The 16697-nt window shown below is 36.9% G+C and overlaps 1 protein-coding gene across 7 annotated transcripts in view; it reads right to left on the bottom strand.

Moving 5' to 3' along the window:
- The window catches only part of IQCK (IQ motif containing K), a 153587-nt gene that overhangs the window by 59120 nt on the left and 77770 nt on the right, over positions 1-16697 (bottom strand). For all 7 annotated transcript variants that reach the window (XM_074205303.1, XM_074205306.1, XM_074205300.1 and 4 more), the window contains one exon: positions 690-774. In XM_074205303.1, coding sequence (XP_074061404.1) covers positions 690-774 — 85 coding nt within the window. The remainder of the gene's footprint in view (positions 1-689; positions 775-16697) is intronic.

Raw genomic sequence — 16697 nt, 5'->3', positions numbered from 1 at the left:
TGATCCTAAGATAAGGGAGTTGGACTAGATGACCTTAAAGGTTTCTTCCTTCTATTCAAAACCTAATCTATGTTGCTGTGATTCACTGGTTAGATTTAGAACTAGAATTCATGACTATTTGATTTTCCTATGCCATCTCTGTAGTATGTATGATCACACCCGCTAAAACATAAAATCCCTCTGTGATGGGACAGTCAAATATGTCCAAATCCACTTCTATTCAAGGAGGCTTTCTTTATAATGGTTTACACCATACTTGATCTGTGAACTGGTCTCTTAAACATCTTTCAGACTTAAGCAGAATTTTACTACTTCTCTAAAAAAAAGATCAGAATAACAACTAGCAAATTCATATCAATTGAAAAATTGAGAATATTTAACTCTAAAAAAATAACCTGGGAGTAGAAAAATATTATATTTATTTTAGCATATATAACCTGTTTTAACTTTTTATTGTAAGTTTAGAGGTACTTTAAATTAAATAAAAATGTATTTCAGAAAGAAGTCAGAATTACTTTTTGAGATTTCTTTTACAAAGAATCACATCTATTACCAGGGATCTCTGGAGGTCTGGGTGTTATTAATAGTAACCTCTGTTTATAGAATTTATTTAAAAGTTTTATCATGTGCTTTCTGAGTCACAAAAACTCAACATCAAACCAAATATGGTAACTACATATTAGTCTTACCAGATAGCCTCTCCAGAATGACTGGATGATGAGGGTTGCTTTATCTTCTGATAGAAGGAGAGATAGAGGAATTGATGCCCTAGGACTAAAAAAATATTAAAATGGTTATGTTTCCATTTATCCCTCATTCTCTGAAATACCTTTGACAGCATAATTACCATTCTCATTAAATATCCTTATCTATTTCTTAGAGACTAACAATTCCATTTATGAAAATTATTGTGCTTATGTTTTATGTGGAATTTTTGTGACGTTTTAAAATCAATATAGTATTATAGAGCTGAAAATACACTTTTTCTGTTAGAGAATCCTTAAAGCAAAAATCCTGTTTCCTTACTCTGCCAACTATTATTTACATAATACTATATAGACAAAATTCCAGAATCAAATGAAACTGACTTTTCTAGACAATCTGAAACCAGGATTCTGAACTCATTCTAAATTTCTAATGAAGAAAAATTAATTAAGTAGACACTCTCTTCTTTGCCAATGCAAAAATAGAACTGTCTATATATAATAGTTTGGATGTTTTCTGGATGAAGAGATTTAAATTCTTACATATTTATAAGTTGATACATTTACATATATTAAAAAGCAATAAAGTATCTCACATGCTCTGTTAGTTATAGTGTTAACTAACAGGGGAGTATTTATTTTAGCTGCTATATCACTCAGTAGCCATAAAATATTTTTAAATCATAGTTTTCTCTTGAGTTTTGATATAAAAGACTTACAGAAACATTCATCATTGAAATGCTACTCTATATCTGACTCAATAAAGTATTAAATCAAAATCTGTAATATTAAATTTCATTCAAGAATACAAGGACACAATATATAAAGATTAAGACTTTTTGATGTGAAGAGAGAGAAATAATTGATTCAAATTACCAAAAGTAAATTGCATTCAGATGGGATCTGCTGCAACAGACTCAAAAACAAGTGATTTCATTGCATCTAAGCCTTTGACCAAAAATGAAACAAAACAAAAACCCATCTAAAGTGGTCAATGAGATTGACAAATCTTGAGCTATATACATATTTTGAGCAGGTGACTTTTCCCTTGATTTTGAAATTTTTTTTAAGAATTAAAAGAATATGTAATATTGCATATTCAATTTGGTCCATTCTAGACTCAAAGAAATCAAAAAACAAGAATGATCTAAGAGGTTATTTGGTCCATTTCCAGTCAGTGGTGTATTGTGTGTGTGTGTGTGTGTGTGTGTGTGTGTGTGTGTGTGTGTTTTGTGTATGTGTGTATGCTCACACATTTGTGTTAATAATTCTTGTTTTCTATGATTAGGCAAATCATTTTAAAATGACTGAGTGATGGGGTTTCTCTTGCTTCTTTTAGAAAAGTGCTCCACATTTAAAATAATCTGCTCTAATTCTTTCCTCTTCCTTTCCCACTTCCACCCACTTACAAAGAGGGCCAATCATTACAAACAAGAAGGTACACTCTCCAAACCATTATGGGGAGAGAGAGAAGTTAAGAGGGTGGAAAGAGTAAATCTTAGAGGTAAAACAGAAACGAATTATTAAAAACTTATTTCCTCAGTTAAATATTGCTATCCACTAGTAACCACTATTCATTATTTTTCTCCACTTCTGTGAAGACATATCAGTTTGGTGGAAGTGGCATGAAATCCTTCTTTAGCAATAGCAAAAAGAACAAAAAGAATGTCTTAGTTTTTACTCTTGTCTCCTTTTTTTACTTTCCCACATTAAGAACATAACCATGGCAATGTAGCTTGGGTTTCTCTCAAATATGGGCCCCTAAACACTAAGATAAAGGCACACTTCAAAACTATGTCCTAGGGTGGCTAGGTGGCATAGTGGATAAAGCACTGGCCTTAGAGTCAGGAGTACCTGGGTTCAAATCTGGTCTCAGACACGTAATCATTATCTATCTGTGTGGCCTTGGGCAAGCCACTTAACCCTATTTGCCTTGCAAAAACCTAAAAAAACCCAAAACAACAAAAAAAAAACCCTATGTCCTCTACCCCTAATTTGAGGCTGCTGTTTCCATTTTTCTTTTGCCACTTAATTTAATTTAAAGATAAAAAAGTAAAATCCCATCTATACACCTAGGGCAGAAGTAGGGAAAATTTTTTCTAAGAGGTATTTAAAAATCATTTGAGGGCTATGTTTGCTCAAATATTTGATTAATTCACCCCTAAAAAATCTTACTTGATTTATTGAATTTCATGTCCTTCCTGTGGTTGCCTTGGCAATGGCTGGAGGTTGCCTGGATCCAACATAGGGGAACACAGTTTACCACAATGTGAAGGAAAATATGTTAGGCTGCACAACACATCCTCCTAGTGCTGGTCCCCAGTGGAATGTCTGGCTTCTCTGTAAAACTGCCATTTCTAGCTCCTCTGTCCAGTTCGTCAGCCCCACTAAAAATCGGTGGGTTCTTCCCTAATTGCAGTTGCTACAAGTCTCTTCTCAAGGTAATCTCAATGGCTCTTTTTGTGAGTTTAGCTCATACCCTCAAGACTATTTCAATTCTTTGAAGTCACATCCACAGCTATACTCAGCATAGTGAATGACCTTTCAAGAGTCAAATGTGGTATAGTGGGAGGACTGTTGGATTGGGAATCAAGGAACCTCAGTTCAAGTCCCGTTCTACCACTTAGTGCTGTGTGACATAACAAAAACAAAAACAAGCCAACATTCTTCTATGCCTCAAAGTCAGGATCTCCCTTCCATGATTTCCCCTTTTTTTGTCATTCCCTTAGACTTAAAAACTGAGAGTCATCCTTGACTTTGTCTTGTCTCTCCAAATCCAATGGGTCCTCTAGTTTTGCATGCTGTCATGGGAAAATTACTGGATTTGGAGTTAAAGTACTTAGGTTCAAATCTTGTTTCTCTTAGGCAACCAGTATCTATCAATGCCTATTATGTACAAGCATAAAGTAAGATGATACAAAGGTATATGGCAGCCCTTGCTCTCAAGGTACTCATAGTCTAATGGGGGAGATAATTTGGAGGATAAATTTGATCCACAAATAATATAATGTTGGGTAAATCATTTAACCTCCCTGAGCACCAATTTCCTCACCTATAAATGACGGAATCAGATAAGATGTTCTCCAAGGTCCCTTTCATCTCTAAATCTATGACTCTGGGACATATAGAAGGCAAAATTTGAAGCCAGCACTTCTCTGCCTTCACATCCTGCATCTATTTCATTCACCATTCTGCCTCTCAAAAAGGGGAAAAATCCTTAAGTGTTATCCCTATGAAACCATTTATTATTAACTCTGCTGAATATATTAGCTAGTCTATAAATCAGGAAAAAGTTCAAGAATGAACAATTGGTGTGAAATAAAGAGAATTTGTTGCTGCTCTTTTTTTTCTTCTGAGACTTCTAGTTTTCCTGTTTAAAATGTTTTTGATATCTGATCTTTCACAGAGGGCAGAAGTATTATTACTTTATGTGATTAGAAGGAGAATAGGAACTTCTCATTTTATAACCCATTACTCACATTAGCCAAAAGACTTTCACTAGTAATAAAACACTGAAGTCTTTTGCTTCATAAGATAAAGCAAAATGAGATTTCCAAGAGACTTAATTGGTAATGCAAGGCTACCACTATTGACAACACTGCTTTCATGGTTAAATAATGGAGAGCTGTCTAGTTTATGAACTAAGAATAAATATGGAAAGGCCAAAGTAAATCAGGCAAAATAGAAAGGACTCAATCTTCAGTAAAGTAGTCACTAACAATTATCCATCATTCTAGCAGGCCAGCTTGAAGGAGTAGAAATCATGCCAGTTCTGGTTTTTTCCTTTGGAATATTTGCAACTGGCTTCAGATCAAATAAAAACAGAGTATGAGTCACACAGCCCATTCACAATGAAAGAGATGGGGGGGACAGAAGACCGTGAATATATCACAATCAAGGCAGAAGGCAGCTATAACTCTAGTTGAAAAATTATAACTGACAATTCCAAGCCAAAAATACTAGCATGGTCATACCATTTCACAATACTGCTGAGTATGTTTCCACAAAAACTATTTTAGTGGCATCAATCCAAATTTTTTTAATAGTTTTGCATCATAAAACCATTTCCAAATGTAAATAAAACAGGCACTGACTAGAAAAAATCAATCATATCAAAAAGATGGGCTTTGATTTTTGAATGAAAGCATTACTGGGCTTTCTGGTCTTGACTGATTTTTAATTTATTGAAATTTATTGGCACCTGTGCTGATGCTTAGTAAATGTTAGATCCAATGGCCAATAATATTCAGAGGAAAATGCCACAGTGCAAGTAAATTGTATTGGAAAAGAAGCAGAGAAATTAAATTAAATCTTCTCTAGATCAAGGAAAGGATTTCAATTCAAAATCTTATTGAAGAGAATAAAATAAGAAAAAAACTTCCATGATCCTGATTCTTTGCAACTTTATTAAGTTTTTGTTAAAATTTTGTTACAGTTAAGTAGTTGAGATTGTTTCCATTCAACTTCCAGTCAAAATGAAGGTGAAAATAATTAACTAGAAAAAGATGTCTTCTACCACACTTAAAATCAACAATTAATCAAATTCCTTCAAGCTTTTATAATTTTATTTTTACAATTATACTTTGAATATTTACAATTAAAATGAGTAATTTTCATCTATCATTTATTATTCACTAATAAAAAGGCTCCAAAACCATTGCACTCATTCATGACTTGTTTCTCAGTATGGTACCTCTGAGGTTTTCTATTGTTACATTGCATTCTGAACAACAAACATTTTGTTGTAGGTATAGTAGGGCCTATCCAAATTTGACTTTCCAGATATTCTAATAACTAATCATTAAGATACTGTTACAAAGGTCTTTGAACTCCAACTTTGGAACTCCATGTAATTCTAGCAGTGAGAAACAAGTAGCTATTAGAAATCTAAGTTATGAAGAAGGGATCTTCCCTTTTCCTTTCACTAATCTCCACCCTTAGAGATAGTCAAGCAGCTATTACCCCAGCAGCAAGCTGAATCATTCTCCTACACAGAGAACATAGTACCATTTTATCAAACCTGTAATTGGAAATAATTTCTGTATAGAGATAATAGTGTTTAGAAAATAATGCACTGCACATCATAAGATCTCTCCACAGCTTTCAGGTAGTAGTCTTTACAAGACATACTCTGGATACCTTGACAGTTTGAATAAAAAGGTATGTAGGCAGAGCCATAAAGGAGAAGAGCAACTGAGGTTTTGCTGAATTTAGAAGACATCAAATTTAGAGGTCACTGGCAACACTAGCATTGCTTCAGAAGCTTAATTGGCAGGAATAATTAATTCAGATAAAAAGCTAATATAGTGGGCTAGAGTGAACTCCTTTACCTGCCACATCTTCCTTTCCCCCCATCCTCTCCAGCAAGTTGACATCCTAGGGACTCTGTTTCCCACTTAACCCCCTGCTTTCAATTGAGCTTATATTCCAGGCTGCTTGCCCTGGGAGTAATAACTCTTAATTATAGCTCAGTCCATAAATTTTAGAACATTTCCCTTTCTTGTAACTGGTTAGCATAACATTTTAACTTAGGAAAACATTGGTAGAATATTGTTTCTATGACTTCATCTAGTGAAAAAAAAGCAAGAAATTGTAAAATCTTTTGAGAAAATTACCATCTTTTGTGATTCAGAGGCTAATCACAATTAATATGGAGAGGCTTTTAATCACATGCAAAAGTTTTAAAAATGCTGTACTGAAATTTACCATGTTAAAAGGTTCTCATAACATGTAAAATGTTGTTTCCTGAAAATCTTTTTTGTTTTTATAAAGATACCACTATTGACCCAATATAATAGAAAATGTTTCTTAGTGAGTCAAGTACATTGTATAATTACATTATTATTTTCCTTCCATAATTCACCTCCTTCCTACTTCTCTAGCTCTTTCCAAGACACCACTATCCTTTTTTATCTCTCAGCTTTACAATCCTACCCTGAATTCCCCTGGTAGAATGTAAGCTACTTGAGGGTAGATACTCTTTTTCCCTTTTATCTTTACATTATCTATACTAGCTACAGTGTATACATAATGCACTAGTACATCATCTGTACTGGACCCTGGGTGGTGACCAATAAACACTTGAGAATAACTGTGGGGTAGACCACAGCATGCAGAATGGAATGAACTAGTCAGTCAAAAGTCTCAAAACTTTTTTGGTATTTTTTATCTCATTTTTAAAGTTTGCATTTTAGTTTTTGCATTTAGTTTTTATTTTTATTATTTTATTTTAATTTTAAATTTTGGGTTTTTTTTTTAGTTTTTGCAAGGCAAAAGGGGTTAAGTGGCCTGCCTAAGGTCACACAGCTAGGTAATTATTAAGTTTCTGAAGTCAAATTTGAACTCAGGTACTCCTGACTCCAGGGCCGGTGCTCTATCCACTGTGCCACCTAGCCACCCCTGGTTTTTATTTTTTTTTAAAATAACTTTAATGGCACAGCAGACAGATCCCTGGCCCTGAGGCCCAGAGACCCCGAGCCCATATACCACCCCTTAGGCCCAGCATCCACCCTACCCTATGGTCTTGGACAGGCCATCCAATCCCAGCGTCTTGCAAGAAGTAAAAAAGAAAATGTGTTATATCTGACCACTCTCCCCCACGGTCTATTCTCCTCCATCATTCACATCCCCCTCCCTTCCCCCTTCCCTCTGTTCCCCTTCTCTCCTTGTTACCTTACATGTCTACACACCATTGAGTATATATAAATATCTGCTGTTTCCTCTCCTAGCCACCTCTGATGGGAGTGAAGATTCCCTCATTCCCCTTTGCCTTCCCCCACCTCCATATCTCCAGGGCCGGCGCTCTGTCCACTGTTACACCTGGCTGCACTTATTATTATTATTATTATTATTAATTTTAATCTTATTTTATTTTCTCTTTCCTTTACTTTATCGCTCATGTATCTATATTTTTTGGGGGGGAGGGGGTATTATGTTTACTCTTAAACAAGAATATTTTAGTAATGTATAAAAAGCTTCATTTGTACAAAAATAAGAATAAATAGATGAACAAAAAATAAATTTAGTTAAATTTAATGATTTTTAGTTTGATAAAATAAACAAAATAATGTCATCATTGGGTATCCCATAAACATTTGCTTTAAAAACCAACAAAGTCCCTGAGGGTACATTTATGTGTGCCTATGCTAAACAACTGTTTTCAGAGGTTCCTTAAGCTAGAAACACCAGTAAAAGAAAATACACTGTGAAATGTATATAACAGGACCACCCACATCAAGTTTCTCATGTGAGTGAGAATAAAGAGAAACTTTGCATTGCTGTATATTCTAATTCTCAAAATAATTTTTCTTCGGTTTTAAACTCAACCTTCTATCTTCCCTCAAACCCTCTCCCATGCCTAGAATGTTCTCCTTCTTCATACTGGTCTTTTCAAAATTCAAAATTCATACTCTTGAGAGCAGCTACCATCTCCTTTCTGAAGCTTTTCCAAATTCCCTTATCTGTACAAATGTTGTGACTTTCTAGAATTATAAAAGCTACTTCTCAGAAGAATATGAGCTACTTTTGTCATATCCAATGACTAGCTCCCAGAAGGCATTTATTAAATGTTTGTTCAATTGAACTGAATTTTTAAAGGGAGATCATATTAAGACAACATTCAGTTTCCTGAGTCATTCTAACATCTAAAAAATACAGATAGAAATTCACACATACACAACTAGATTAATGTTCTAAATTTTTTTCATCAACATTATATGCCAGACTTATGTCTTACCCTGAAACTGTTTAAATATGGATTTTAGAGGAAAGAATATCTTTAATATATAATATATCATTTATCATACTGGGAGTCCAAGATTTTTTTCTGTTGCTATAAAACAACAGAAAGATATTGTCACAGTGATGGGCTTGACCTAATGTACAGAAGTGTTGTTTTAATTTTTGCCTCTGTATTTTGCTGAGTAATGCAAAAGTATTGTCTTACAGGTTTTTGTCTTGTAGCAGAGGACTTGGCTGGAATGTGATCTTTTCTTCTTCTAAAGCCAGTTTTTGCTTCATTGAAGTTCTTCCTTTTAACAATGTCTTTCATGAATCTCATCCCTTGGGATATGAGATTTAGAAAGTCAACAGTAGACCTCTGAACTTTGTGCCTTTTTTTTCTGCAAGTGAATCTGAACAAATCTCAAGTCTATTGGTTTTGACCCATAAGAAAAACTAAATTTTATACAATCTAAAGATTACAGGCATGATTTTAAAACTTTTAACTGGTTGATCCCATCTGGAGTTCAAAATAAAATTGAAACTGGGTTGTGCAATTAGGAGCAGAGCATATAGAAGATGCTAAATAATTCTTTAGATTTAAGAAATACCTTTCAATTCATGACTACGTATAAGAAATAGAACATTAGGGAGTAGAAAATATTATTTAAAGGGAAATAAGTGACTAAAGAAAATTGTATTTCTTTTTTTTTAATTTATTTTTTATTCTCATTTTGTACAAATGTTTTTGTACATTAATAAAATATTCTTATTTACAAGTAAACAAAATACCCCTCCTCCCCCATGAATATAGATAGACTTGCTTGGGCGAAAAAAGTAAAGGGGAGAGAAAAATATTAAAATAAAAAAATAATAGTAATAATTGTAGGTATGGCCAGGTGGCGCAATGGACGAAGCACCAGCCCTGGAGCCACGAGCACCCAAGTCCATATCCAGCCTCGTAAACCCAACAATCACCCAGCCGCGTGACCTACAAACCACCTGATCCCCACTGCCCTGCAAAAACCAAAAAAAAGAAAGAAAAAAAGACCCAAAATAAAATAAAATAGTAATAATAGTAGGGGTGGCTGGGTGGCAGACAGAGCATTGGCCCTTGATCCAGGAGCACCTGGGTCCAAATCTGGCCCCAGACACCCAAAGATCACCCTGCTATGTGGCCCCAGGGGGGCCATCCAACCCCACTTGCCCTGTACCCTCCCCCAAATAATAATAACAAAAAATGCGCTTCAGTCTTTGTTCCAACACCAACAACTCTGGCATGGGTGGATCTCATTCTTTATGGTAAGTCCATCGCAAAACTTATTTCCATATTTTTCCACCGTTGCCATTGCTGATCGCAACTCCCTCCTTTCTTATTTCTCCACTTCCACGTACTCCATTTTCTCTCTCCTTTCACTCTGACTCTGCTGTAGGGTCGCTGAGTGGCACAGCAGACAGATCCCTGGTCCTGGGGCCAAGAAGCCCTGAGCCCCCATACCACCCCTTAGGCCCAGAATCCACCTGGCCCTGTGGTCCTGGGCAGGCCTTCCAATCCCAGCCCCTTGCAAGAAGTAAGAAAGAAAATGTGTTATATCTGGCCACTCTCCCCCAATGGTCCATCCTCTCCTCCTTTATTCACATCCCCACCCCTTCCCCCTGCTCCCTGCTCCTTCTTACTCCAGATGTCTATACCCCATTGAGTATATATGCTGTTTCCTCTCTTAGCCATCTCTGATGAGAGCAAAGGCTCCCTCATTCCCCCTTGCATCCCCCCTTCCATATCATTGCAATAGCTCATTGTAATAAAAAAAATCTTATTATGTGAAATATCTTGGACTATTCCCCCTCTCATTTTTCTTTCTCCCATTCCATTTCCCTTTTTTTCTATTGACTCCATTTTCACACCATATTTTATCTACGAATTCAGCTTTCTCCTGTGCTTCAACTATAAAAGCTCTCTCTACCTGCTCTATTAACTGAGAAGGTTCATATGAGTATTATCAGTGTCATTTTTCTATGCAGGAATACATGCAGTTCATCCTCATTAAGTCCCTCATATTTCCCCCCCTCTCCTCTAATCTCCATGCTTCACCTGAGTCCTGTATCTGAAGATCAAACCTGTTCAGCTCTGGCCATTCCAACAGGAACATTTGAAATTCCCCTGGTTCATTGAAAGTCCATCTTTTTCCCTGCAAGAGGACATTCAGCTTTGCTGGGTAGTTCATTCTTGGCTGCATTCTAAGCTCTTTTGCCTTCCAGTATATTATATTCCAAGCCCTACGAGCTTCCAATGTAGTTGCTGCTAAGTCCTGTGTGATGCTGACTGCAGCTCCACGATATTTGAATTGTGTCCTTCTGGCTGCTTGTAATATTTTCTCTTTGACTTGGGAGTTCTGGAACTTGGCTACAATATTCCTAGGGGTTGGTTTTTTGGGATCTCTTTCTCTGGGGGAATCTGTGGATTCTCTCCATTTCTATTTTGCCCTCTGCTTCTAGAATATCAGGGCAATTTTCCTGTAGTAATTCTTTGAAAATGATGTCAAGGCTCTTTTCCTGATCATGACTTTCAGGTATTCCAATAATTTTTAAATTATCTTTCCTAAGTCTGTTTTCCATATCAGTTGTTTTTTCAATGAGATATTTCACATTTTCTTCTAATTTTTCATTTTTTTGGTTTTGAAGTATTGATTCCTGATTTCTGGTAAATTCATCAATCTCCCTGAATTCTATTCTTTGTCTGAAGGATTTGTTCTCCTCAGAGAGTTTTCTTATCTCTTTTTCCATCTGGCCAATTTTGCTTTTTAAGGCATTCTTCTCCTCAATAACTTTTTGAACTGTTTTATCCATTTGACCTAAGCTGGTTTTTAGTACGCTATTTTCTTCAGCATTTTTTTGGATTTCCTTGACTAAGCTGCTGACTTCATTTTCATGTGTTTCCTGCATCTCTCTCCTTTCTTTTCCCAGTTTTTCTTCCAACTCCCTCATTTGATTTTCAAAGTCTTTTTTGAGCTGTGTCATAGCCTGAGCCCCATTTCTGTTTTTCTTGGAGTCTTTAGATGCAGGAGCTTGTGCTTCCTCATCTTCAGACTGAGTATTTTGATCCTTCTTGGGCTCATTTGCAAAATATTTCTCAATAGTCTTCCTTTTGTTTCTTTGCTTGCTCATTTTCCCGGCCTGGGCCTGGTTTGGGGGTGCTTCCTGAGCTTTTCGGACACTCCCACAAGGGTCTCAGTGTGTGATGCTCTGTCCTCCCTCCTGGTCTGTGAATGACCATAAGCGCCCCCCTCTACCAGGGGGCTGAGGTGGGGGGCCCCTGCTGTTCTATGGGGGGGCCTAGACTGGGATCAGGATCTGAATGTGGTCAGAGCCCCAGAGTCCTGTTCCAGGGGCAGAGGACAGAGCTCTGCACTCTCTCTTCACTCCCCTCCCTCAGCTCAGTGGGCTCATGCCCTGGGGGCTCCTGCTTACGGCTCCGCCTGCTTCTGTTTCCTGGATCAGGGCTGGGGAAAGACCATGCTGTTAGCTGTGTGCCCTGAGGGCTGGGCTTCACATGCTCGCTCTGACAGAGGTCCCCCGCTGTTCCCCCACTTTGTGCCTGGTGTTCCTCGGGGTGCAGCTCAGGAGACTCCCTCGCTGCTATGAGCTGAGACTCCCAGCACCCTGGGGCTGCCTCCGGGAGACTGAAGTTCTTTGGCTCTGGCAGGCCACCCCTCTGGCAGGCCACCTCTCCGATCCTGGGGAGCAGAGCCTTTCTGCTCTTTTCTGGGTTACCTTGAGTAGGAGAACTGCCTCACTGGGTCCCTTTGTGGGTTCTGTCTCTCGAAAGTTTAGTTAGAGTCCTTAGCTGATGAATTTTATCATAGAGCTCCTAAGACTGAATCCCTTCTTGTCGCCATCTTGGCTCCACCCTGCATTTCTTTATTTTATATCTGAAGACACTGAAGGGTTCAGGGTGGTTTGCTGTGTGGTTCCCAGTGGTTCCCAAAAGAACTCTCAACCTTTCTTATGAAACAATACCTTCTCCAATGATAAAGTAGTCATTTGCATTTGAAAAACTCTATCAATATTTTTTCTTTCTGGGGGAGAAAATCCTATTTCTTTTCCTTAATACTTTTTTTAAAATGATAAATTATAGGGCGGCTAAGTGGCACAGTGGATAGAGCACTGGCCTTGGAGTCAGAAATACCTGAGTTCAAATCCAGCCTCAGACAATTAATAATTACCTAGCTGTGTGGCCTTGGGCAAGCCACTTAACCCCTTGCCTTGAAAAATCTAAAAAAAAAATGATAAATTATAATCTCCAACATTACATCCAAGAAATTGAACATCCAAAACAGAAAACTGACTCCTCTTCCTAACTTGTCTATTTCTATAGAGGGTATCACAGTCTTTACATTTAGCTAACTATGCACCCCCAAATCCATCCTTGAATCTTCTCATCTCCAGCTATCATATCCAGTTAGTTGCCAAGTCTTGTTAATCTACCTCTATATAATATCATCTTCATTCCCTTTTCTGGATTAACATACCTGCCACCTTAGTTTAGGCCCTAATCACTTCTCATTTGAACTATAATACAACATTCTCCCTGTCTCTTATTTCTTCCCTCTCCAAATCACTCCCCAAATAGCTGGCAAAGAGATATTCTTTTTAAAATAATTTTTAAATGTTATAGTTTTCTGTATGTAACAGACACTAATTAACACAAGCATTTCCTCATACAAAGAAGAATAGAAAGACTGCATAAGAAACTGAGTCTCTATCATAAACAGCTTGCCTCTTTAAAAAAAAGTGATAAATTCTGCATGTTAGATTTAAAGCTATCTTTCTTGCTTGAGTCTTCCTCCAGACCTCTTTCTGTTCTCTTCTGTTTTACAAATGCTTCATTACTATCACTTTTCCTTCTCCTCCTAAAATTTTCCTTCTACATTAAAAAGAAAATAAAAGCCTTTTCTTATATTCAATAAATCCATTTAAGGCAAGAAAATTCACCTAAAAATGTGTATCTTTTTCTGAATCTCATGCCCATCACCTCTATCAGGATGTAAGTAGCATGCTTTGTTATTGGTCCTCTTGAGTTCATGGCATTAATCATAATTCTTAAGTCTTTCAAATTTACTTTTCCTTTCAGTGCAGTAGTAACTGTATAAAATGTTCTCCTAGATCTGGTCACTTTGCTCTGTACCATTTCATACAAGTCTTCCCATGTTTTTCTGAATCCATCCTTTCTCTCATTTCTTCTGGTGCAAAAGTATTCCATTGCATTCATGCTCCATATTTTTTTAATCATTCCCCAACTAATGGGCAACTAATTATTCTGTAATTCTTTGCTACAACAAAAAAGTGTTACTTAAGCATCTTTTACATGAGTCCTTTCTCATTGAATTATATGCCTAGGAGTCAATGAATATAGAATTTGGTATTTTCCAATTGCTTTTCAGAGTGACCAGACCATTCCACAACTCTATCAGCTGAGTATGGTGCAGCTATAGTATTCAAGATAGTATTCAAGAAATTCTAGTGGGATTCTTCTTGCCTTTAGGACAAAATGTTAACTTCTCTTTGGTTTTTAAAGCCTTTTGGAATCTGACTCAAGGCTTACTTTCTCAGCATTCTAACCGACCTGGTCTACCTGCCATTCCCTGTAAAGGACTTTTGATCTACCGTTACCATTAAGTGTCTGAACAGGCTGTCCTTCATGGCTGGCATAAATCTTCCTCACATCTACACCTCAAAGAATCTCTAGCTTCTTTCAAAACTCAGCTCAAGTGCCATTTCTTACATAAGATCTTTCCTGATTCCCCCAGTGGCTATTTCCTGCTCCCCAGAAATGATTTTGTATATATTTTGTACTTAATTTTCTATTAGTATTTTCCTGTCAGTAGACTGTAAGCTCTGTGAGGGTAAGGACTGTTTTTGGTGTCTATATCTCCAATTCTTAGCACAATTCACATATAATAGGCATTTAACAAATGTTTGCTGAATTGAAATTTTAAGCTCTTCTATTTCATGATGGAAATAAAATTAGGGATATTTGTAGAATCAAAATGAGAAACAAAGATTTTTTAATAAACTCCATTTGATATGGTGGCATGCAAAGAAAATCACTCTTCTGGTTTTCCTCCTACCTGGCTAACTGCTTCTTCTAAGTTTCTTTTGTTAGATCTTCCTCAGGATCAGACCCTCTAATCATGGGTATACAACAGAGTTCTGTCCTGGGTCCTCTTTTCTTTTCCTTCTGTATTATTTCACTTTATGATCACATCAGCTCCCATGGATTAAATTACCATCAAATGCTGATGATTCTCAAATCTCAAATATTCTGCCTTAACCTAACCTCTCTTCTGACCTTTAATCTTACATCTCTAATTGCCTTTCAGACTTATCAAACTGGATGTGTAACATATTAAAAATCAAACTCATTCTCTTTCTCCCATGCCCTTTCCACTTCCTAACCCCCCTGTTAGTGTAATGGTATTATTTGGTGTTGTTGTTGTCCTCAATGCTATGTTCCCAGTTCCCCTGATTCACAACCTAGGAAGATCCTGGACTATGTATGTCTCCCCTGTCCCATCTCCAAGCTGTTGCCAAGGCCAATCAATTTCAAATTTGCAACATTTCTCAAATATGCCTTCTTTTCTCATGATCTCCCTACTCCAAGCCATCCTCATTCAACCCCTAAAATGATTTTCCTAAAGAGTGGGTATGACATGTCATAGCCTTTCTCAATAAATATATCACCTCAAAGATCAAATACAAAATCTTGCATGGCTGTCAAAGCTCTTCATATCTTAGTCCCCTCTTACCTTTCCAGTCCTCTTACACCTCATTCCCAGAGATATACTCTTCAGTGACACAACTCATTTTGCTGTTCCACAAACAAGGCACTTATCTCTTGGTTTAGGGCATTTTCTCTGGCTGCCCCCCATGCCTGGAATGTTCTCTTTTCCTCCTCTTTGACTACTAATCTCCCTGGCTTCCTTAAATCACAACTAAAATCTTATATTCTATGAGAAGCCTTTCCTAATGCCTCTTCATTCTAGTGCCTTCCTTCTCTTAATTATTTCCTATTTACTATATGTATATATATATATATATATATATAATAATTTGTTTGTGCATATTTGTTTGCTTGGGGTCTCCCCCATTAGATTGTGAGTTCTTTTGAATGTGGAGATTATCTCTTTTTATATCCACAGTGTTTCCTTAATAAATGTTTTTGACTGACTGTCTGAATACTGACTTAGGAGCCAGGAGAACTAAGGTGTAATCCTGGTTCTGTAATGTGACCTTGGATGTGCTTTGTCAGTTTATAAAATAATGTTTATTTATAAATTTATAAAATAATAAGGTTCATGAGGGCAGAAACTTTTTCATTTTTGTCTATTACCTAGCATAGTACCTACAACATAGTAGGTTCTCTTCTCTCTCTCTAATCTCTCTTTTAGTCTCTCTTTTAGTGACTTCATCAGCATCCATGACTTTAATTATATCATTCTTATGCAGGTGAATCACACATTTATATAACCAAAGCTGGTCTCTCCCTTGAGTTCAATCCCATTTAATCAATTGGTTTTTAGATCAAATTGGATATCCTGAAGATATTCTCAACTTAGCATATCCAAAATTGAACTCATTATCCTTCCTCTCAAAACTTCTGGTCTTCCATACTTCCTTATTTCTGCTGATGGCAGCACCATTCTTCTAGTCTCCCAGCTTCATAGCCTTGGCTAGCTTTTTACCATTCCTACTCCACAACATCTTTTGCATCTGTCTTCCATCTACTCATTTAGCCACCAACTTAGTTTTAGGTTCTCACTAGTCTTACTATCTCCTAACTGGTCTCCCAGCCACAAGTTTCTCCCCACTTCCATCTGCCAACATGTTACCCCTTAAGTATGGATCTGACCATGTCGCTCTTCTCAATAAACACTAGTGACTCCTTATTGTTTGGTTGGCTGGCCTCATCCCATCTTTCCAGTTTCCTTGCAGGTTACTCCCCTTTCCACAATGGTCTTCCCTTGGTTCCTCATAATCAGTGGGCACTCTATTTCCTTTGCATTGAGCAAGTGTGATGTAGGCCTGGAATTTACTGTCTTATTAATTCTGCCTTATATAATTCTTTTCTTCCTTTAAGCAATAACTCAAGTCCAACCTTCCCCATGAGGCCATTTTGTAATCCATCTATGCTAGTGCCCTTTTCTCCCTAAATACCTTATGTTTAAATTTTCCTTAACATTTATTTTATATCTGCTCATAGTTATAGAATGAGAA

Source organism: Macrotis lagotis, chromosome X, assembly GCF_037893015.1.
Source record: "Macrotis lagotis isolate mMagLag1 chromosome X, bilby.v1.9.chrom.fasta, whole genome shotgun sequence".
NCBI classification, from domain to species: domain Eukaryota; kingdom Metazoa; phylum Chordata; class Mammalia; order Peramelemorphia; family Peramelidae; genus Macrotis; species Macrotis lagotis.
This window is presented reverse-complemented; position numbering and strand designations above follow the sequence as displayed.